The following is an 18,105-nucleotide window of genomic DNA, read 5'->3' as shown; positions in this document are numbered from 1 at the left end:
CCCCCCTGCCTGGACACCACAAAGTCCTTCCTTTGTAGGCAAAGCTAAGGATCCAGGTCACATCTGCGTATTAATCTGTCAAGAATATACGCCTCCAAAAGTTGCCCACTAACCTTTCATATCACTTAACCTCAGGGCTTTCCATGTCATTAGGGGTATTGGTTACTTGACTTAAATTTATTCCAGAATAAATCTCAAAATGGACAGGAATTCCCACTTTCCTCAGAATATTTTCAGTGCCCACTCCCACATATATATACACACACACATATATGTTTTAGTAGTCTGAAGTGGCTACTCCATATTTTGTACATTACATCATGTTTTCAAGCCCAAAATACAACATTACACAGTAATGGACTCGCTCACATTAACTAATATGGCTGAAACCACCCATCATGGCTTAGATAGGCAGATGACAATAAAACCAATGCATGGAAATGACATTCCCAAGTGGGCAGAGAGTTGCCCAGCCCCAGGAATAAGCCAGCTGCCACTGCTGAGCTACCAGTTACACGAGGAGCAGCGTCTGCAGCCGCAGGCAGGGTGGTACACGCACATCCCTTGCTAGCCAGAGCAATGAATGACTCACAATTCTCCAAGTCTCACTTCCTCCGCAGGATTCATTCCTTTCTCTGTTATTTGGGACTAAGAACACAGGGTCACTCTAATTTCATGCTATCAGTCAAGCAGCAGTCTCTTTCTTTTCAGAGTAGAGAAAATAGCTAGTTTCATATTTGATCTCAAGCTTTTCAGCTGAGGTTAAACAGTGAATGGTTTCTGAAAATTAAAGGCAACCTCTGAGAACCCTGGTCACATCAAGAATAGCAGGTACAGTAACTCAGCTGTTCAAGCCTTAGATGTCTGCAAACTAATTTGCTATCAACTTGATTGTTTTCCTCAAGGCCAAAAAAACCAGCATAGCAGCAGCCCTCTTCAAATACACTTGCCAAAGTTATTTTTAAATGATATGTAGCACATAAAAGATCATGTTTTGAAGATGTAATTTCATTTGCAGGAAAAGTAAATTTAAAGATTACAGCTTGAATTTTGCAACCCAGAGTCCTAGCCGCAGAAGCATAGGAAAAAAATAGCAGAGCAGAAGAAAAAAGGTGAATTTATTCTCATAACAGACAATCCATAAATTGCAACAGCAGTAGCTTCAGAAGACCATTATTCCCCGAAATAAACAATAACAGATACCCAAAATGTGCATGTGGATGAACGAAATAAAAAGCGAGAAGCGTGGTAGTCTTCTGTAAATAAAAGGCAGGTTATACTTTGAAACCTGAGAAATAACACCCTTAATAAATGTTCCAAGTCTTCCTTATATGTATTATAGTTTTGCACAAATTAGCCTAAGGGAGAGGGAATATTGAGAGGAATAAAGCACATGGCTTAGACAGCTCATTAATCTTTCTTATTACTTAATTCTAGCTCTACAAGGCCATGAAGCAGTTTACTGATCCATCCTATGTGTGAAACAGCCTGCCCAGCACTGAACAGTCATCCAAAATAATGGGAGCGACTGTTCAAAATTCTCTTTCATTTTACCTGACTGCACCAGTTTCAGAAATCTAAGTCAAAAAGTCACATTCTACAAAATTTTGGAAAATGCAGAGAAGAGCATCATCTCAGAGACATACAGGACTGCAGCTGCAATGCTATTGTTAGAAACTGCTCTTAAAATTACTCTGTCTTGACTTGCACCAAAAATTCCTTCAAGACTGGGCATGCAACGATCACAAGGAAACAGTCACAGCTGCTAAGAATGCCAAGAGCATTACAAATGAATAAATCCAGTTTTATTCTCTGCCTTGTTGGCTCATACTAATATTATCTATGATTAAGTCAGTTGTCATTTCTACTATACACACATCTACTCCTTAAAAGGTTGTTTCTAAAAGAATTGACAGCTGGCATCAATGCTACCTGACCACCAATTTTATTTATAAAAACCTTTAAACATCGTTTATTCAATTTAAAAATTAACAATAAAGCTCAGCATAATTTTGGTGAGTTTTGGGACCCTTCTCGTTTATCCCACGTAAAAGTTATATAAAATGACGTGCGTCTCATGAAAATCCCTGGACCTGCTCACCAGCTCATATCAATTCAGTGCACTACTAACACGCACTGTGAACAAAAGATCAAAGCTTACAAATAAAATTATATTGAAACATATTGTTCGAGAAACAATCTCTAACATTGTAGTTGGACCAAGAAAAGGTACATGGTCAGCTCAATGTTAACAACATCAGAAGGTATCTCCTAACAGTCCAAAGGGTTCTGTTTATTCCATGAGGTTGGTTTCTCACCAACTCCCCGGTCATGAAGTATCTGGGAAGCGGACAGGCAGAAATGAAGTTTTGGTGGTTGTTTTTGAGAGGCACTCTGCATGTCTCCAGTTGCTTTGTCAACATCAGGCTAAGACTTTTGACACCTCAACAGAATTTTATCTTTACAACTGTGTATTTCTCAACTAATTTAGACAAAAAAAAAAAAAAATCTGTGTCAGACCAGTCCCTCAAGAAGGCTGGATGGCTTGGCAATCCCTGAAATAAGACTAAGTTTCCTAACAGTAAAGCTCTAGGGGAAAGTCCTAGGGAAGAGAAACTTTTCAGCTCCTCAAAAATAAGATCTCTGGGGAGACCTTACAGCAGCCTTCCAGTACCTAAAGGGGTCTACAGGAAAGCTGGAGAGAGACTGTTTACAAGGGCATGAAGTGATAGGACGAGGAGTAATGGCTTTAAACTAAAAGAGGGTAGATTCAGATTGGATACAAGGAAAAAATCTTCACTATGATGGTGGTGAGACACTGGCACAGGTTGCCCAGAGCAGCTGTGGATGCGCCCTCCCTGCAAGTGTTCAAGGCCAGGTTGGATGGGGCTTTGGGCAACCTGGTCTAGTGGAGGGTGTCCCTGCCCATGGCAGGGGAGTTGGAACTAGATGGGCTTTAAGGTCCCTTCCAACCCAAAGCATTCTGTGATTCTATGAAAAAGCCTCAAGAACAGAGGCGTCTCCCATCTTCCCCTAAAGCTGCAGCAAGTCCATTCCACATAGATCATATGAAAACACTCTCAGAAATTGAAAGCATAAGCAATCAATTTTAAAGATATTTAGTAATTAGTCCTAAAAGGAATTCCAAGCATATAAAGCTCCCTTGCCTTCATCTAGTTTATGACTGATAGCATCTGTAACCTCACGAGGCATCCATTAAGTTCAGTAGTTAATTACATCTGCTCTGAATGGACATTATTTACAGAACAAACAGATGTAATTTTTCATTGCCTCATGTAGACTAGCTAAACATTTCAGCTTACCCCTCTCAAATCACTGCTGCTCAACAGAAACAGGGAAGGAGGGACAGGCAAAGGGTCTGATCATTTTTTGCAAAGGAAGAGTTAAAGGCCACATGATGAGCACCACGTGAATATTTGGAATAAGCAGATGCCAGCCAGTATTTACAGCTTTGTAAGCAGACAACAGAATTTTAACTTCTCTTTTTGCCCTCAAAAGTGAGCAGTCTCTGATACTGCTTATGTCTGCTGGGCTCCAAGCTGCAGCCAAACTGAAACATAAATCCTTGATAGAAGTGATGAAAGAAAGGGCTCTGTTGCTTCATTCCCAGATAATAAATATTTTTTTTACAGCAAAAGCAAATGGTCGCAGAAGTTTGACATTTGTATCATGTGTATAGGAAGACATTCATCCCCTGGAAATATGAGGTGGTTACACACTTAGTGTGACTCATTTCAGCGTTATAATACAAAGTATTGCTACAACTCCCTTTTTATAATTAGTTCTGGAAAACAACATTTTCAGTGAAAAACAAACATTAAATTGAAACATGCTCCTATCATCTCTTTCACACATACTTTCAAACAAGTATTTTTATCTGCTTAGGAATATTTAAAATAACCATAAAGACAAAAAAAAGGGCAATTAAATGGTCCTCTCAATTTTAGTGAGGTGGAACTGTGATAACCACCAACCTTATCCTAATTTTAAAATTATAATCTTGGACTATCTTAATTTCAAGGGAACAACACTGCCTGTCATGTTCATATGCGACAATGCTCTGAGGTGAAATATAAAACGGGAACCTGCAAAGTGGTGCTGGGCCAAACCCAAGACGAATTTACAGATCAAACTGAATGGGTGAAAGGTTTATACTGGTGTATGCAAGACAATCCTCAGGCTTAGAGGAGGTGGAACATATCTTGGGAAACCAACATCTTACTGCTTTCAAAATGAAAGGTGACAGAGCTGGGAACCACAGGCACTGACTGACCTCATCCCAGGGCACATTTTTAAATAACCACATCCAGGCCTATCCTTCAGGTGTATCATAAATTGTGCAAACGTCAAGTGAACTAAGGTTTTGGGATCTCTAAGATTTCTCATATGAAAAAGCATGTGATATACCTAACCATCTTCCACAGATATATTTCTGAACAATCTTACATTTAATACAGTCGGATAATTCAGACGTACTTGGTGCCAAGAGATCTGTTTCAGAGTAAAGGAAAATTCATCCCCAATTAAAGTACTGGTAAAATACAGACAGTCACTCCCAAAGCACAGATTTGAGAAACTGCAGACTGTGCCTAATGACTTTTAGTTCTGATGGGCGATTAGTGTGCCCTGTAATGGACTGACAGAAACAGCTGATTCTATTACAAGGACATGTTCTGGCTAGGATTTTCTTTCTGTTGCATTTAAATTATAAATATGAGTTCTCTTGAAAATACATGAAGACAAGAGATATTAATCAATCTCTAAAACTTCTGTCTTCTGTCCTTTACCATACTTCAAATTAGACCAAACACTGACTTCATCATCAGGAAAAGCCTCTCAGGTGTTCAGGACCATCTGTACCATCATTACTCTTCCATACTATAAAGCACAGAGTTCTCTTCATCCTTTACGTCTTTGGGAAGAAACCGCAAGATTTCTCCTTCAGGAATCCGTCAGCTTCAAAGGCAGACTTTAAGGTATGTTCTAGTTTGTACCAATGGGTACAGAAGAAGTTTCTGAAGTCTTTGCAAGACTTGCAAATGCATCAAAAATTGTCATTGAACAGTCCTTTTCTCTAAAGAGGATTTGGGAAGGGGCTTTTCCTGAACCTGACAGATCTCACAACAGCTCGTCTAATTACCATCCTTGTTCACACTTTCAGATTCAATGCATGGTTAAGGCATTCAGCTCACAATAGCTTCTGGGTAGTCAAAAAGTCTTTAATACATTGGGTTTAACTCAACGTCCTTACTGTACCAGAGGAGAATTGGAATAGCAGAATCTACGTCCGTGCTTCTCTAATACACACTTCATACAACTTAGAAACAGTTATATGTACTGGAAAGAAAAAGTAGCATGTAAAGTGTAAACCATATTGCAGGCAAATTTTTAGTACATCAAAAAAATTAAGTACAGAAGTAGTGCAAGCACCTAAAACCCAGCTGTATACCTCTGCCCAAGCTTTCTCACTGTTGTTTTTCAGCAGTTTTGCTGCAATTTTCTTTTGCCTATCTCACTCCACTATCAGCCCCAATTCAATAGCTTTTCTCAGAGTAGACGTTACAATTTTTATGTGCTTGCCGTATATGTTAGAGGACAATTTATACAAAAAATAGTTGTTGTAGATATTAAAACACTTAATTTTCATGATGCTAACTCATGAGAAAAAATTCTTATAAGACTTTTGACAGAACCTTTTGCATTTTTGTTTGAAAGGGATCAAATTACAAAGAAAAAGCTAAAGAAAAAAAAGTTTAGTGACCATCTCTGAAGAAATAACCTAAATAGCTTGCAAAGTGAGAGTCAAAATTTAACTTTGCAACAGCAACCTTCTACCTATATGCTCTTTGGTACAATAAGCTGTCTTCTCCATCAAGAAAATCCTTAGTTTATTTCCTTTAACTGTTTAACTCATTAATCCATATTTAAACATGAACATTTTCTCTCAGCCAGGGCTGCCACAAGCTGCATGACTCACCAAATTCTCACAAGAGAAGTGCAACTTCAGCAGCCAGAACCAAGGATTAATAAAAGAATCAAGTGACCCTGTAAAATCATTCATTGCATACACAAAACCTGAATTAAGTTCATTCATTCTCCTCTAAATTCTGTGATTACTGATGTTTTTCATTTCAATAAAACAGTTTAGAAATTGATAAAATAGCTCCAACGTATTCTGACTTTTTTTTTTTTTTAAGTATTTTCACTTTTTCGTTTCTCATAAAGTAAAAGCACAGCAAAGAAAAGAAAAGATGGTTATTCCCCTTTAAATCCTATTCTTGGGGCTAAAATATTACACTAAACTCACTGCTGCATTTTAAGCATTTCAGTTTAGGTAAGAGGAAAGATACACCTACAGACAGAAGCTTTCAGGATCTGAGGGTTTATTTTTAATATGAACTTTGTGTTTGTTGAATTCAGAATTTTAACATTGGAAAGAAAAACCACCATCTAGTCCAGAAATTACAGATGACTGGCTATAGGGGACTTATATTACATAAACCCAAAGTAATCCCAGTGCAGCTTCTGGGCTTACCCCATATTTACATATATGCTAAGTGACATTTTAGACTTAACATCTTAAAGGGTCTTTTCTCACTTATATGATAAAAAAAAGCAAGTCACAGGTAACACTCTTGGGTTTTTTCACTGTCATTAATTGCCCACTATCATCTTAAATAATAAATTAGATTATTTTCTGCCCATCATTTATTTTTATAGAAGTATTTATCTTTGAAACAAATTAAAACATCGGCTTGACATTTATCAAAGAAAAATTCTGAGATGTCTCACACAGAGACAAGAACTATCAGAGGTTTGACCAAAAGAATTAGCTATCTTCAGAGGAAAAAAAAGCAGTTTTTTCAGATGTAGTATGTCTTCTGTCTTACTAGGAGATGAGCCCCTGGGAAAGTGCACTGCTTTGTTAACATGGTGTTGGAATATATTTCAGCTGGAGGTAAAGCAACTCAAATGATACTCCCTCCCTTGCCTGAAGCTGTAAGAAGCTAGCCAGCATTTATGCCTAGTCTGCTTAAATTGCAATGTACGACTTGCTTAAAAAAAATAAAATCAATAGACATTATGCCTACTTATTTAAAAATCAATAGACATTATAGATGACTAAAATATTCTTTTAATTTTCCCAATAATTATAATTGAATATTTATAAGCCTCTCTACCCAAGTTTAACATTAAACACAGATATACATGGAGCATTTAAATGCGTACAAGTTCTAGGAAGCAGAATCTGTACCGTAAAACAAACTAGAAAGAATTATTTGTAAAATAACTACCTGAAGAGTACTAAACCTTATTTTCAGTCTTCAAGTTTTGCTTATTTCAGTATACTTAAATAGCATTCCACTGCCTGTCCAGTCCTAGAGAGATAATGTACAGGATATAAAACTGACAAAGCAAATGACTGACAAAAAGAAGATGGTATTTTCAAAACAATATAGGGACCTCACTGCACAAATTTTCACTAATTTCAATGCAAAGAGTGGGAAATAAAGGCAACTGTACTGTTTGAAAATCTCCATCTGTGCTCTTCTTCATACCTAAGAGGCTTTTGCCTTCATGGGTTCAGGGATTCCTATCAAGGTAAATAAGTCCCTGAAGCCTGAGAAAGGCAGAGAGCAAGAAAGGGCTGAAAAACCTAACAGGCAAATGAACAATATAATAGCAAGGTCCAGGAGAGAGAAATGAATCTGCCTACAACACCACTTAGCTGCCCTGTGCAATACCAAGCAATGGAACAAAGCAGAACATACAAGTGCTTCCACATTAATTCTAGAAGCCTGAAAAAGAAAACAAAAACATACTTGGCATCAACCAACCGCCCTCTGTGACAGGCATCCCACACACCTACTCACAAGAGGATAACCTATGGGATAAAGTGTTGTCAGTATCTACTTCTGAGGAATACTGGATTAAGATGTATGGGCAGGGAAGTCGCTCTGTACATAAAGTTTACCAAGATAAAAATATTATAGAAGAAAAGCATCATGGAATCTCTGTGGGCAGGAACCCCAGACTGTAACAGTAAAAACCCTGCAGTTCCAGGACTGTACTACCAACTCTCAGCTCAGGACAGTGACAACAATCAGGAAACATTAAATAAGGTGAGGGAAGCTGCAAAGTTAGGACAAGTCATTAAGATAAGCAATAGAGAGAATATTTTGGACATAATATATAAGTGCTTCCTGGAAGACCAGTTTGAATTCCAGGAAGAGATGCTATTATGGATTTGGTCTCCAGTCTTCTACATTCTTTTTAACTTTTAGCACCCACAGCAAAACTCTGTCTTGACTTTGGTGCAGCATTCTTCTTGGGCAGATGCCTTCAGTCCCGAAAGGTTCATTGGTTCCCATTGCACCTAATCCCTCCTTTACACCATCATCTCATCCACACATCGGGGCTGCTAATCTCTTCTTGCCTACCAAGTCCTACACATGGAGCTGGCAGGTACTACAGAGAATGTTATCACAGAAATCTTATATTTCAGTGTCCCACTTGGCAACCTGAATTTAGCCTCAAGAGTATCCCTCCTCGAGCATCCTACAGATGTTGTTTTGTTGGGTCTGTGGGGGTTTTTAAATGCTGACGTGAGATATTCTCTCTCTTCACTGATGACAGCCAACCTTTTTGTTGTCTACTGTTCACTGTACAAATTAGAAAATTCTGTTACTTGCACTCCTGCATCTCTGAATAGGCTAAGCATTCCCACTATCCCATGGGCTTGAACAGAAAGCTGGGTAATGTTTTAAGCATGTGAAACATCTTACAGAAGTGAAAAAAATAAACAACAAATGCAGAAGATCAGAAATAAATTATTTTATTACGGCAAAATGTTAGATAGGAGACCTCAAGGTTTTCCACTAATGCCAGCACACAGTACATTAGTACATCCTACACAAGACCAAACATGCAGATTTTCTGTAGATCCCTAGCAGTGAGGAACTTATTAGGTGAGTGGTCAACACAATGCCAGAATCAATAGATACACAACTAACTACTCATACACCCATGTAAGGCCAAAGTAGCACTAATTTCAAAAAGAATAGGGGAGAAACTGTGAACAGTTCACTGAAAACAATGTACAGCTGGCACTTGGGGAAAAAAAAGGCAAACAAGCTGTTAGGCAGCGTCAAGAACGGGATGGAACATAACATGGAAATTATTATAATGCCATTAGCTCAATCAGAAACACATCAGCAGCTATGATGCCATGTCTGGTTCTGGTCATATCATTCACAAAGACAAATGCCAGACTCCTAGCCAAGACAGCAAGCTACTATTCTTAAAATTCATTTTCCCATGTAATATATACTTGAGCCTGAAACTAAGGGGAAAAAAAAAAAACCCACAAACCCAAGCACCCACTTTAAGGAACAAGTTTTCAGAAGAGAGGAAATAACTAGTCCTTCTAGCTAAAAGAGGAGAGGTAGCTTCAGAGGCCTGCAGTGTGGCAGCACAGGCATTGAGCAGTGCCTTCCACAGTTCAGCACAGGAGCATCTCCAGTTCCTCTAAAAGAAATGAATATTCAACTGCTGGCAGCCATCATTCCAGCAAAAGTAGTCCTTGGCTGCAGCGAGGACAGTCTCTTGGATTCATTGAGTAAAATCAAGTGAGAATTCCCATGGAAGGAAAGCTACTCAGAACAAAGGACAATGCTGGCACAAGAAATAATGCATACAAATGGGTACATGTAAATGTGCTGGAAATGGAAATTAAAAGTTTCTAGTTTTCAGAGGACCATGCTTCTGAAACAGTAACAATACAGATTATGAAGTACCTACATTCTCTGTGGCCCTAAAGAGATACAATTGGACAGCGTGTATACACTGTTCCATACATATGTATATATACCCACACAATTTCTATGAATACACACACATAGAAAGAAATTCTATTTTCTTGGGATAAATGGAAAGCTCAATATATTATCATTTATACATATGCAAGCTTCAAAGAAATCAGAAGAGTAAATTTTGTTCCAATACACTGATGCAGCACAGACTGCAGTATTATTTGTAACACCTTCTATTACATGTGACTTCTTTCTCTGGAAAACAAAAGGCTTAAAAGCCACAGGTTTCTGGAATGCATTTTCTAGATGCACAATTTAAGGAGGCATTCAAAAATGGCCTACTATATATATAGTAGGCAAACTGGGAAATCTTAGCACAAGAAGAATTTTCCTAATCTGCTTAAGGACAGGATTTTTTTTAGTGACAACATGGCCACTGCTATATGCCTGTGTTTCTCTGCACTAAGCCTGTTTGCTTTTTGTTTTCTGTTTAGTTTGATTCGCTGGGGGGGATTAATTGTTTTTTGCTTTTTTGCCTTCATGGTAGGATCACTTTATTATCTGATTTTACGGCTGCCATTGCCATTTTCTGTTGGGGCACTTTTTTGTTTGTTTTGTGGCTCATCTTCAGTGAATCCTCTCTAGTTACATACAACCTTTTTGGCTTTTTACTCCACTCTGTTAGTACACCGTGCTACAAGTTCCGCTATGAGAGATTAGCTGCAAGTCTATCAGTCCCAATTTTCAGCAAGAGAAGATTTGTCTGCTGCTGATACGCTGAGGTCTCAGCTGAAATACTTCTTAAGCCACAAATGTGTCATTTGGGATGGATGGGGCTAAATCGCCACGTCCTTTCACAAGAGGATGCACTCCAGGAGTAGGAATCAAACCGCTGAAGACGACACCATGGATCAGAATTTTCTCTAGCAGAAGAAAGAGCTACCAAGTATCCAAAGGTTTTCTCATTTGACTCCCATTCCGCCAGCAACTATCATGAGCTGCTATTTCAGGTTTTTGCATCTCTAAACAATAAGGCTTTCACTATTGAAAAAAGAATTAGCACCTTTACGTTAATCAATGAAAATATTTACCTTAATTTTGACTCAGCTATTAATTTCCATATTACATATACTTATGATATGAACTTTGGAAATACATCGGATGATTAATCTCCACCATTAATACTGCAATAAAAGGAGACTGACAGGTCTCTCCTGATCAACTTCTGGAGATGAAGATGCAAACTTTATAAACTGAGAAAGTTTCAGATCTTCTAACACTGATTGCTGGCAGTGTTATTTATGCATCAGCATCTTCTATTACTTGTAAAAATTAAAATTCTATGTTCTTTGGGGAAAGTTCTACTTTGCCCACCACTAGGGGACAAATGGAGTCTATCTGGCTATTCTTTTAGTATTAGCTTGTTGTTATGTCTTGTACATCAGAAGGTAACCTCCCACGTCCAAAAATCAATTTATTGTAAAATTATGTCACTGGTTAGCAGGTTTTCCCACTTCTGTCTTCTGCAATGTTTTTCTCTCTCTGTTGAAAGTTCAAATTGTGTTTAGCAAGTGTTCTTATTCAATATTTTGCTGTCAGTGGAGTTCTAATCTCTTCTCCGCAACCAGGAATTACTATCATAATAATCCCAGTGGCATATTGGCTGCCCTTGCAATTGCAATGAAGTGTTTCCCATTGTTTTGAGATTGTCCTTGAGGAACAGCATAAATGGCCTTACTTCTCAGTTAATTCTCACATCGCCTGCAAACCAGGCCATGGTCAAACTATTGCGAGTGATCAGGTAAGGACAGGACACAAAGCTGCCACATCCAGGTCAGATGCAGTAGCTAGCCACATGCACAGCTAGAAGTCCATTACAAGCCTTACTTACATTATCTTCATTAACTTTCTTAACACTCGCCTGCTCTGGTGAATTCATCTGATGTTGAAAGCTGACTTCTGTTTCTATTTGTTCTGAGGTTGGAATTCCATCAAATTTGCAGCTATGTCTTTAATCGTCCAGACCAAAATAGTATAGATGAATTTCTACCTGGATCAAAAATAGGAGACCTTATTCACATTAGTAATGTTAGCACTTTTCTTCTAATATTAGTACTAACGTTTGTATTTTTCTTGTTAAGCTAATACTGTACAAATGATAGATCTACTTTGTATATAGGCAATCCTGTGGCATTAGGTGTATTATGTGATAAATATTCTATTTCTTACTTGATACTCATATTTTTAGTTTAAAATTTTCATGAGCTGATCTCCATATTATGATTTTATATTTCCACCAGACTACTCATAGCTATTACACGAGTTCTTTAAGGAATTATGATTCACATTCTGATATCTCTTACACTGTTTAACATGTCAAAATAAATAGTAGAAAAATCCTTTTTAATGCAAGGAATATCTGCATGGATACTGCACAAATCTTTATCAACTGAAATACTATTTGAAGATTTCCATTCCAAAGCAATTACCACTCCTGCAGAAAAAAGCAGCTGATGAAACAGGGGGCAAAAAGATCAGTACTTAATCCATTATCACATCCCAGTAATGCTAATCTAGGTGTAAGATTAATTTGGACTTCAAACATATTAAAGCAGCAAAATAAGATTTGCTTCCAGAAATGTTCAAAAGACAGTATAGCCATATCATCAGATTCAACATTTACTGCAACCTTTCGTCCATAATATGCATTTGAAACCAACTCTTTCAGTTTATAATTTATCTCGGAAGTTTAATAAAAGATAATAGAAACATATGGTCTATAGAAACATTTACAAGACCTAAACATGGATTTTAATATGAGAAACAAAACTTAATGGTTAAGTAGATCATCTTCTCTGGCGGGGCAATTAAAAGACAAGGAACATATTTCCAAAGCAATCCCTTCAGTATTTCTCTCATATAAATTTATAAAAAGATTGGGACATAGCATTTTCTTTGGTTCCATCTATGATTTTTCTGTTCTTTTTAATTCTATGTTTTTCCCTAAAAACTTGACAGCTACTCGACAATTCAATTCTGTAAACATTTGTTTTGGGCTGCCTGATCTTAACAGTTGAGTGTATTATTTCTAAAGTCATTTTTTTCCAAACATAACAATTCAATAACCTATCAGCTTATTTCCCAGTGGTAATGGTGAATAACCTCGAAGTATCTTACTACTGTTAAATCTAAAGTTAACTGGTTTTAAATTTGCTAGTTTTTCATTTTTGTTTCACTGGCTTTGATTTCTGCTCAATTTATAAAGGCAAACACTGCTTAGCAGATTCTGACAGATATCTTTTTTCTATTTGGGATTTCAAACTGCTCAGTTTACCTACCATTGACCCAAGAACTCATTTCAATGTAACAAGAATTAACACTGTGTGTAAGGATTCAGATGTGAAGGCACTGCAAGACTCTGGTCTTCAATGTCCTTCTGGGTTCTGACCATTTCTACAGCCTGCCTTATGGCTTTCAATATTCATCTTTCTGCCTCCTTAATTTTCTGTCACTTAATGGAGCTCTCACATCACCTGGCCAGTACTGAAACGTAGGTTCAAACATATATCTATTTTTTAATGCTACATATATTAGAAGACCAAAGTCTTGTTCGCCCTACTCCATTTTAGAGTCACGTGTGCCAAAATCTAGGTCAAAATCTTTTGCTTGATGTTTTGCTTGAGTTTGGTTTACCTTCTAGCAAAACCAGAAAACAATTTGTAAGCTTCCAGCACAAAGTGAGGCAATGATGGTTTTTGGCAGGGAGGGGACAACACACATCTTTTTGTTCCTACTTGTCCTTGGTTTAACATTTCAACATGCATTATTCTCATATTGCCTCGTTTTAATGAAAATGCATATCCTCTGAATTCGATTTAAAATTTTAACCTTTAAAAACTAATATCATGTTCAAAGGGTATGAATGTTTATCTCTAACTTATTGCGCTCTCAGCTGTAATTTTATGCTCTTTAGAGTTACTTTGACTCCCTTGTCTACATTTTACAAGTACAAGTCTTTAAGATGCCCTCTGTTTGGAAAAATCTTTACTCCATTCATGGGATTAAGCACAGTCTTTTGCTATAACTTAAAATATATTTACAAATATTTTTACACTTTGCATGATTTTTCATTTTCTGTTTCAATGTGGTTCTCCGGCTGGTATGAAGCATTTTAGGACTACGGAAATTAGCAACAACACAAATACCAAATGGAAGATTCAGAGGGGAAAAAAAGAGGAATAATTATTTAACAGCGAAGTGAAAGTTATTTCAAACAGATCAAAAAAGATATCTTGGCCAAATACATTTGCATGGTTGAAAGACTGTGAGAGAGAACAGACACAAGAAGATTTTGAGAGGCGCGTTAAGTAAAAGCCTATAGTATTGCTCAAGCTGTTCCAAAATATTGTGCTTAAAACCAATTTCTAGCCATAACACCAACTATCAATCACTATCTGTTACACTAACAAAAGGATTTTATTCTATTTTTGCTTTTTTAAAATTGATACACATCCAAGACCAAAAGTGGCAAAGAATGTAGGATACAACAGACATTTAGGAAAGAATTACCATTCATTTGAAGAGTTATAGAAAGTTCCCCATCACCACCACCACTCCGTATTTGTGTAGCATAATACAGTCCCTAAACCTGTAGGAATTTCATTTTTTTGAGAGTTCTATTACAACTGACTTGGCACCTCAAACTGTTTGAGCGCCTGCAGCTTTCACATATAATTTGGGTCACCTATCCTTCCCCTTACTAACAACTTGTTCCACACGAGATGACTGTAAATGTATGCCAGTCTTTGGTTCGTGAAAACAAACAGCGTGCATTTCTTCGTTTTTATATTAAAAAAACCCCAAAAGCCAAATCAACCAATTCCATAAAAACACTCAGCAAAGATCCAAAAGCCCAGCCCATGTACAAAGGTAGATTATTTTTATTTTTACAGCTAAATATCTTGCTGTGTTGGGTTTTTTTTTTTTTCCTTCAAGAGAGCAGGGGGGCTCTTGAAATACCAAAAGGAATTATTTTAATGCTTTCTCAAATCTGCCTCCTAGGAGTTTAGAAGCACTAATTCTTCACCCAGAATACTTGGGGAGAAATTGTATTGGCTAGCTGGGGGCAGGGAAAAAAAAGCAACCATTCCATTTAAAACATCACTTCTCCTCTCAAGTGGTCAGGTTTCATTTGCACAACGCACCCTGCTGCCATTAATTTAGCTGCCCTCTAATCAAGCTCACTTCCTGAAAGAAAAGTAGAGAATATTGAAATGATTGTTGTTAAACTCCAAAGTTTTCATAAAACAAAAGAAACTTGAGTATGAAGCCTCAAGTCCCATTATACAACATGCTCAGCGATGCTGTTTGACTTCACTTGCAGAAAAAGTAGGATCTGCACATTGGGGCTAGGGATAAATGAGGAATAACGAAGGGAGGCAAAGCCCTCTTATGAGAAGGCTTTAATTTGGGGAAATTTTGTGAATAATTAAGTAGTGATTTCTTGAAGTACTCACATTCATCTGATACTGGTGAGCAGCACATAGAGAGACCCAAGAAATCAGAGTTTTCAAGAACCCAAGACACCAATACTAGACTGCTTTCTTTAAAATACCAGTGTCTATACTAAGGGTATTTAAATTCATTTTACTTCAGGAAGAAACTAGGTCACCTGAGGATTAAGGAATAAATGAATGAAAGCCATACACCAATCTCTTAAACAATAAGAAAACACAGTTGTTTCTGGTTGAAAGGTGAAGTTCGTAAAACTGTTTGTTAGCTTAATATTGTCTGCCAAAAACACAAGGAAGGAATGGAAATCACTTAATCCAGTAATTCACTTAGCAAAGACCAAGAGAACTACTGCCTCTCACAAAGAAGTGAAAAATAAAAAGACATTATATGCCACACAGCAACCAGACTAACCTTCTCTGAAGTCATTGCAACTTTACCTTGAATGTTATTTTGTTTGATTTTTTTTTAAACAGAAAAAAAAATAATGTTATCTTGTGGTACACAAGTTATACACAAAAAGATGAAGTTATTTGTGCAACTGATGCAAGGCAAGGTCTACCCGAAACCCCTCTCATTCCACTGCCTTCAGTTCTATGCAAGTTATGTGAGGGCTAGCTTTCAAGAAATTGTTCTTTTTAAAAAGTGTGAGTTAAGTGAATGGAAAATTGTCAGTTCCCACCAACATCACATGAAGTACCTCTCAGCTCCCCATTTAGACACATAACTCAATTTTGTTACCTGGCTACAATTGCCTCCCTATCGCTATCAAAAAGAAGGAATTCTCTTACAGTACCATTTTTAGGTAACTTGTTTCACCAAGATTGCTGCAATCCATACAACCAGGCAAGGTACAAGCTATTTCTCTTGATTCATGGTAAATCAATATTATGTTTCCAGCACCACACAACTAAATTACATCTATTGCGTCTGCTGCTGAAAGCTGTATGTAAGGGCATGGTTTTTCTTTAGTATTTCATTTTTATCAGTCCCAATGGTACTACATTGCATTCTATGTTATATTATGCCTTAACAAAAATGATTTTACTACATCACTCCATCATCTGTCTAAACTTAATCAAGCACAACATTGCTTTCTGAAAGTCTACAGTAGTCTCATGTCCCCGAGGGGCTTTCTTCATGGTAGCCACTTTGGAAGAAAAATATCAGCTCAGCACTGTCAAACTATCACGATTTACAAGCAGGCAGTCACTGGCACACAGGAAAACTGTCCCTGATCATAGAGTTGTTAAAAAAATCTTTAATATTGGTCTATTTCAATACAACAAGTTTTGGGTGCTATTTCATTGATAAATGTTTTGAGATACAAAGTACAGCAGAACTACCAGCTTTAAATTTGGCCTACAGAGTTTTAAGGTAGGGCCTGCCATAACAGTCAACAAGCTAAGAACAGGAAGCTACATGACATTCACATTTAAGAAAGAAAGAGAAGATAAAAGCTAGAAAAACAAATAGTAAATGACTGGAGACCATTAGAGAGAAAAAGTTGTCAGCCCACAGCCTTTGTAATCCTCATATCAACCTGAAATGTAAAATCACTCATGTCCTTGTTTAAGTCACCTCCAATCTTTTTCTTGCCCTTACCTCACCACAATCCATTCCTCTGGCCTTTACATTTATCCTCATTGTTTAAGTCTTTTAAGATCCTAATCCCCTCCCAACAGGCACCCAACAATTAGCCCCCACAGGGGAATCTCTTTTCTAGTGGGTACACATTCTTCCACCTTGGCCAAATTGTTCACTATTATGAAAAATAAAGCTAAATTACACTCTTTTTTATTGTTACAGAGAAGGAGATGACTACATACACCTAAAGACAAAAAGCAGCATATTAGAAACACTTTATAACAGTCTGAGGGCCACATATTTCCTGGGAAAAATATGACCATGGGTTTGGTTTGTTTGATTTCAAACCAATGTAGCCTGGAGTCATTCCCAGCCTGTACAAGCCATAGCTCACAGAACAAATGGAGCAGAAAGGACCTTCTTCATGGACTACACTAACCTACCCCAGCGACATCCCATCTCATTTCATTTTTTTGGCTGCCAATACAAGTGACATTTATTAGCCTGTGCTGATATAAAACAAGTGATAAATGTCAAAGTCAATTAATATTTTCATATTTTGATGGAAGTAATTTAAAAGTAATTGTATCAGGTTACAGTTGTTTAAGCTATGCCATACAATAGCCAATAATTATATTCATCCTCATTCCAAACATGATTTCATCACACTAATATCCAAGAGCATCTTGGAAAGAGAAACCTTTGGCTACAAAAGCATCTGATGTGCTAAAACAATATGATTTAAAAGGAGCATTGCCATTAGCAAAATGAGTCATTTATAGATTTGAGCAAAGACAGGTAAAACCGAAGTTGAACTACTTTCTATCCAGGGAATTCCTTGTTTGCATTCATAGACAAAGTGCTGCCAGCTTCAAAGCCCTGATGTTAATGATATGCATCTCATCTCCAAAGAGAAGCAAGAATACAAAACCATAAATGCAATAGTTTATTTATGAAAGAAGAAATTCATTAGAAGGATAGCAAGGACTATGTCAGGATAGTCTGCATACAAAGGAGAAGAATTGAATGCTTTATTCACTACATTATGAAAAGCCTGCAGTAGAACACTTCACCCATATGTCCGCAGCAGACAACATGTCAGAACACGTGGAAAAATGGACCTTATTACCTTCAGACATATCAATAAAATTGATGTGGAGTAATAGTTAAGGAC

The 18,105-nt window shown here is 37.2% G+C and overlaps 1 protein-coding gene across 5 annotated transcripts in view; it reads right to left on the bottom strand.

Annotated features, from left to right (window-relative positions):
- MAST2 (microtubule associated serine/threonine kinase 2) overlaps positions 1 to 18,105 on the bottom strand; it is a 197,758-nt gene that overhangs the window by 120,467 nt on the left and 59,186 nt on the right. The window contains exon 2 of one of the 5 annotated variants that reach the window (XM_054834053.1): positions 11,725 to 11,883. The exons of the other annotated variants lie outside the window; for them this stretch is intronic. Within the exon in view, the coding sequence (XP_054690028.1) occupies positions 11,725 to 11,772 (48 nt within the window). The 5' untranslated portion in view covers positions 11,773 to 11,883. The remainder of the gene's footprint in view (positions 1 to 11,724; positions 11,884 to 18,105) is intronic. 5 annotated transcript variants of the gene reach the window in all.

Source organism: Grus americana, chromosome 8 (assembly GCF_028858705.1).
Source record: "Grus americana isolate bGruAme1 chromosome 8, bGruAme1.mat, whole genome shotgun sequence".
NCBI classification, from domain to species: domain Eukaryota; kingdom Metazoa; phylum Chordata; class Aves; order Gruiformes; family Gruidae; genus Grus; species Grus americana.
The sequence above is the reverse complement of the archived record's forward strand: the minus strand, read 5'-3'. Positions and strand labels throughout refer to the sequence as shown.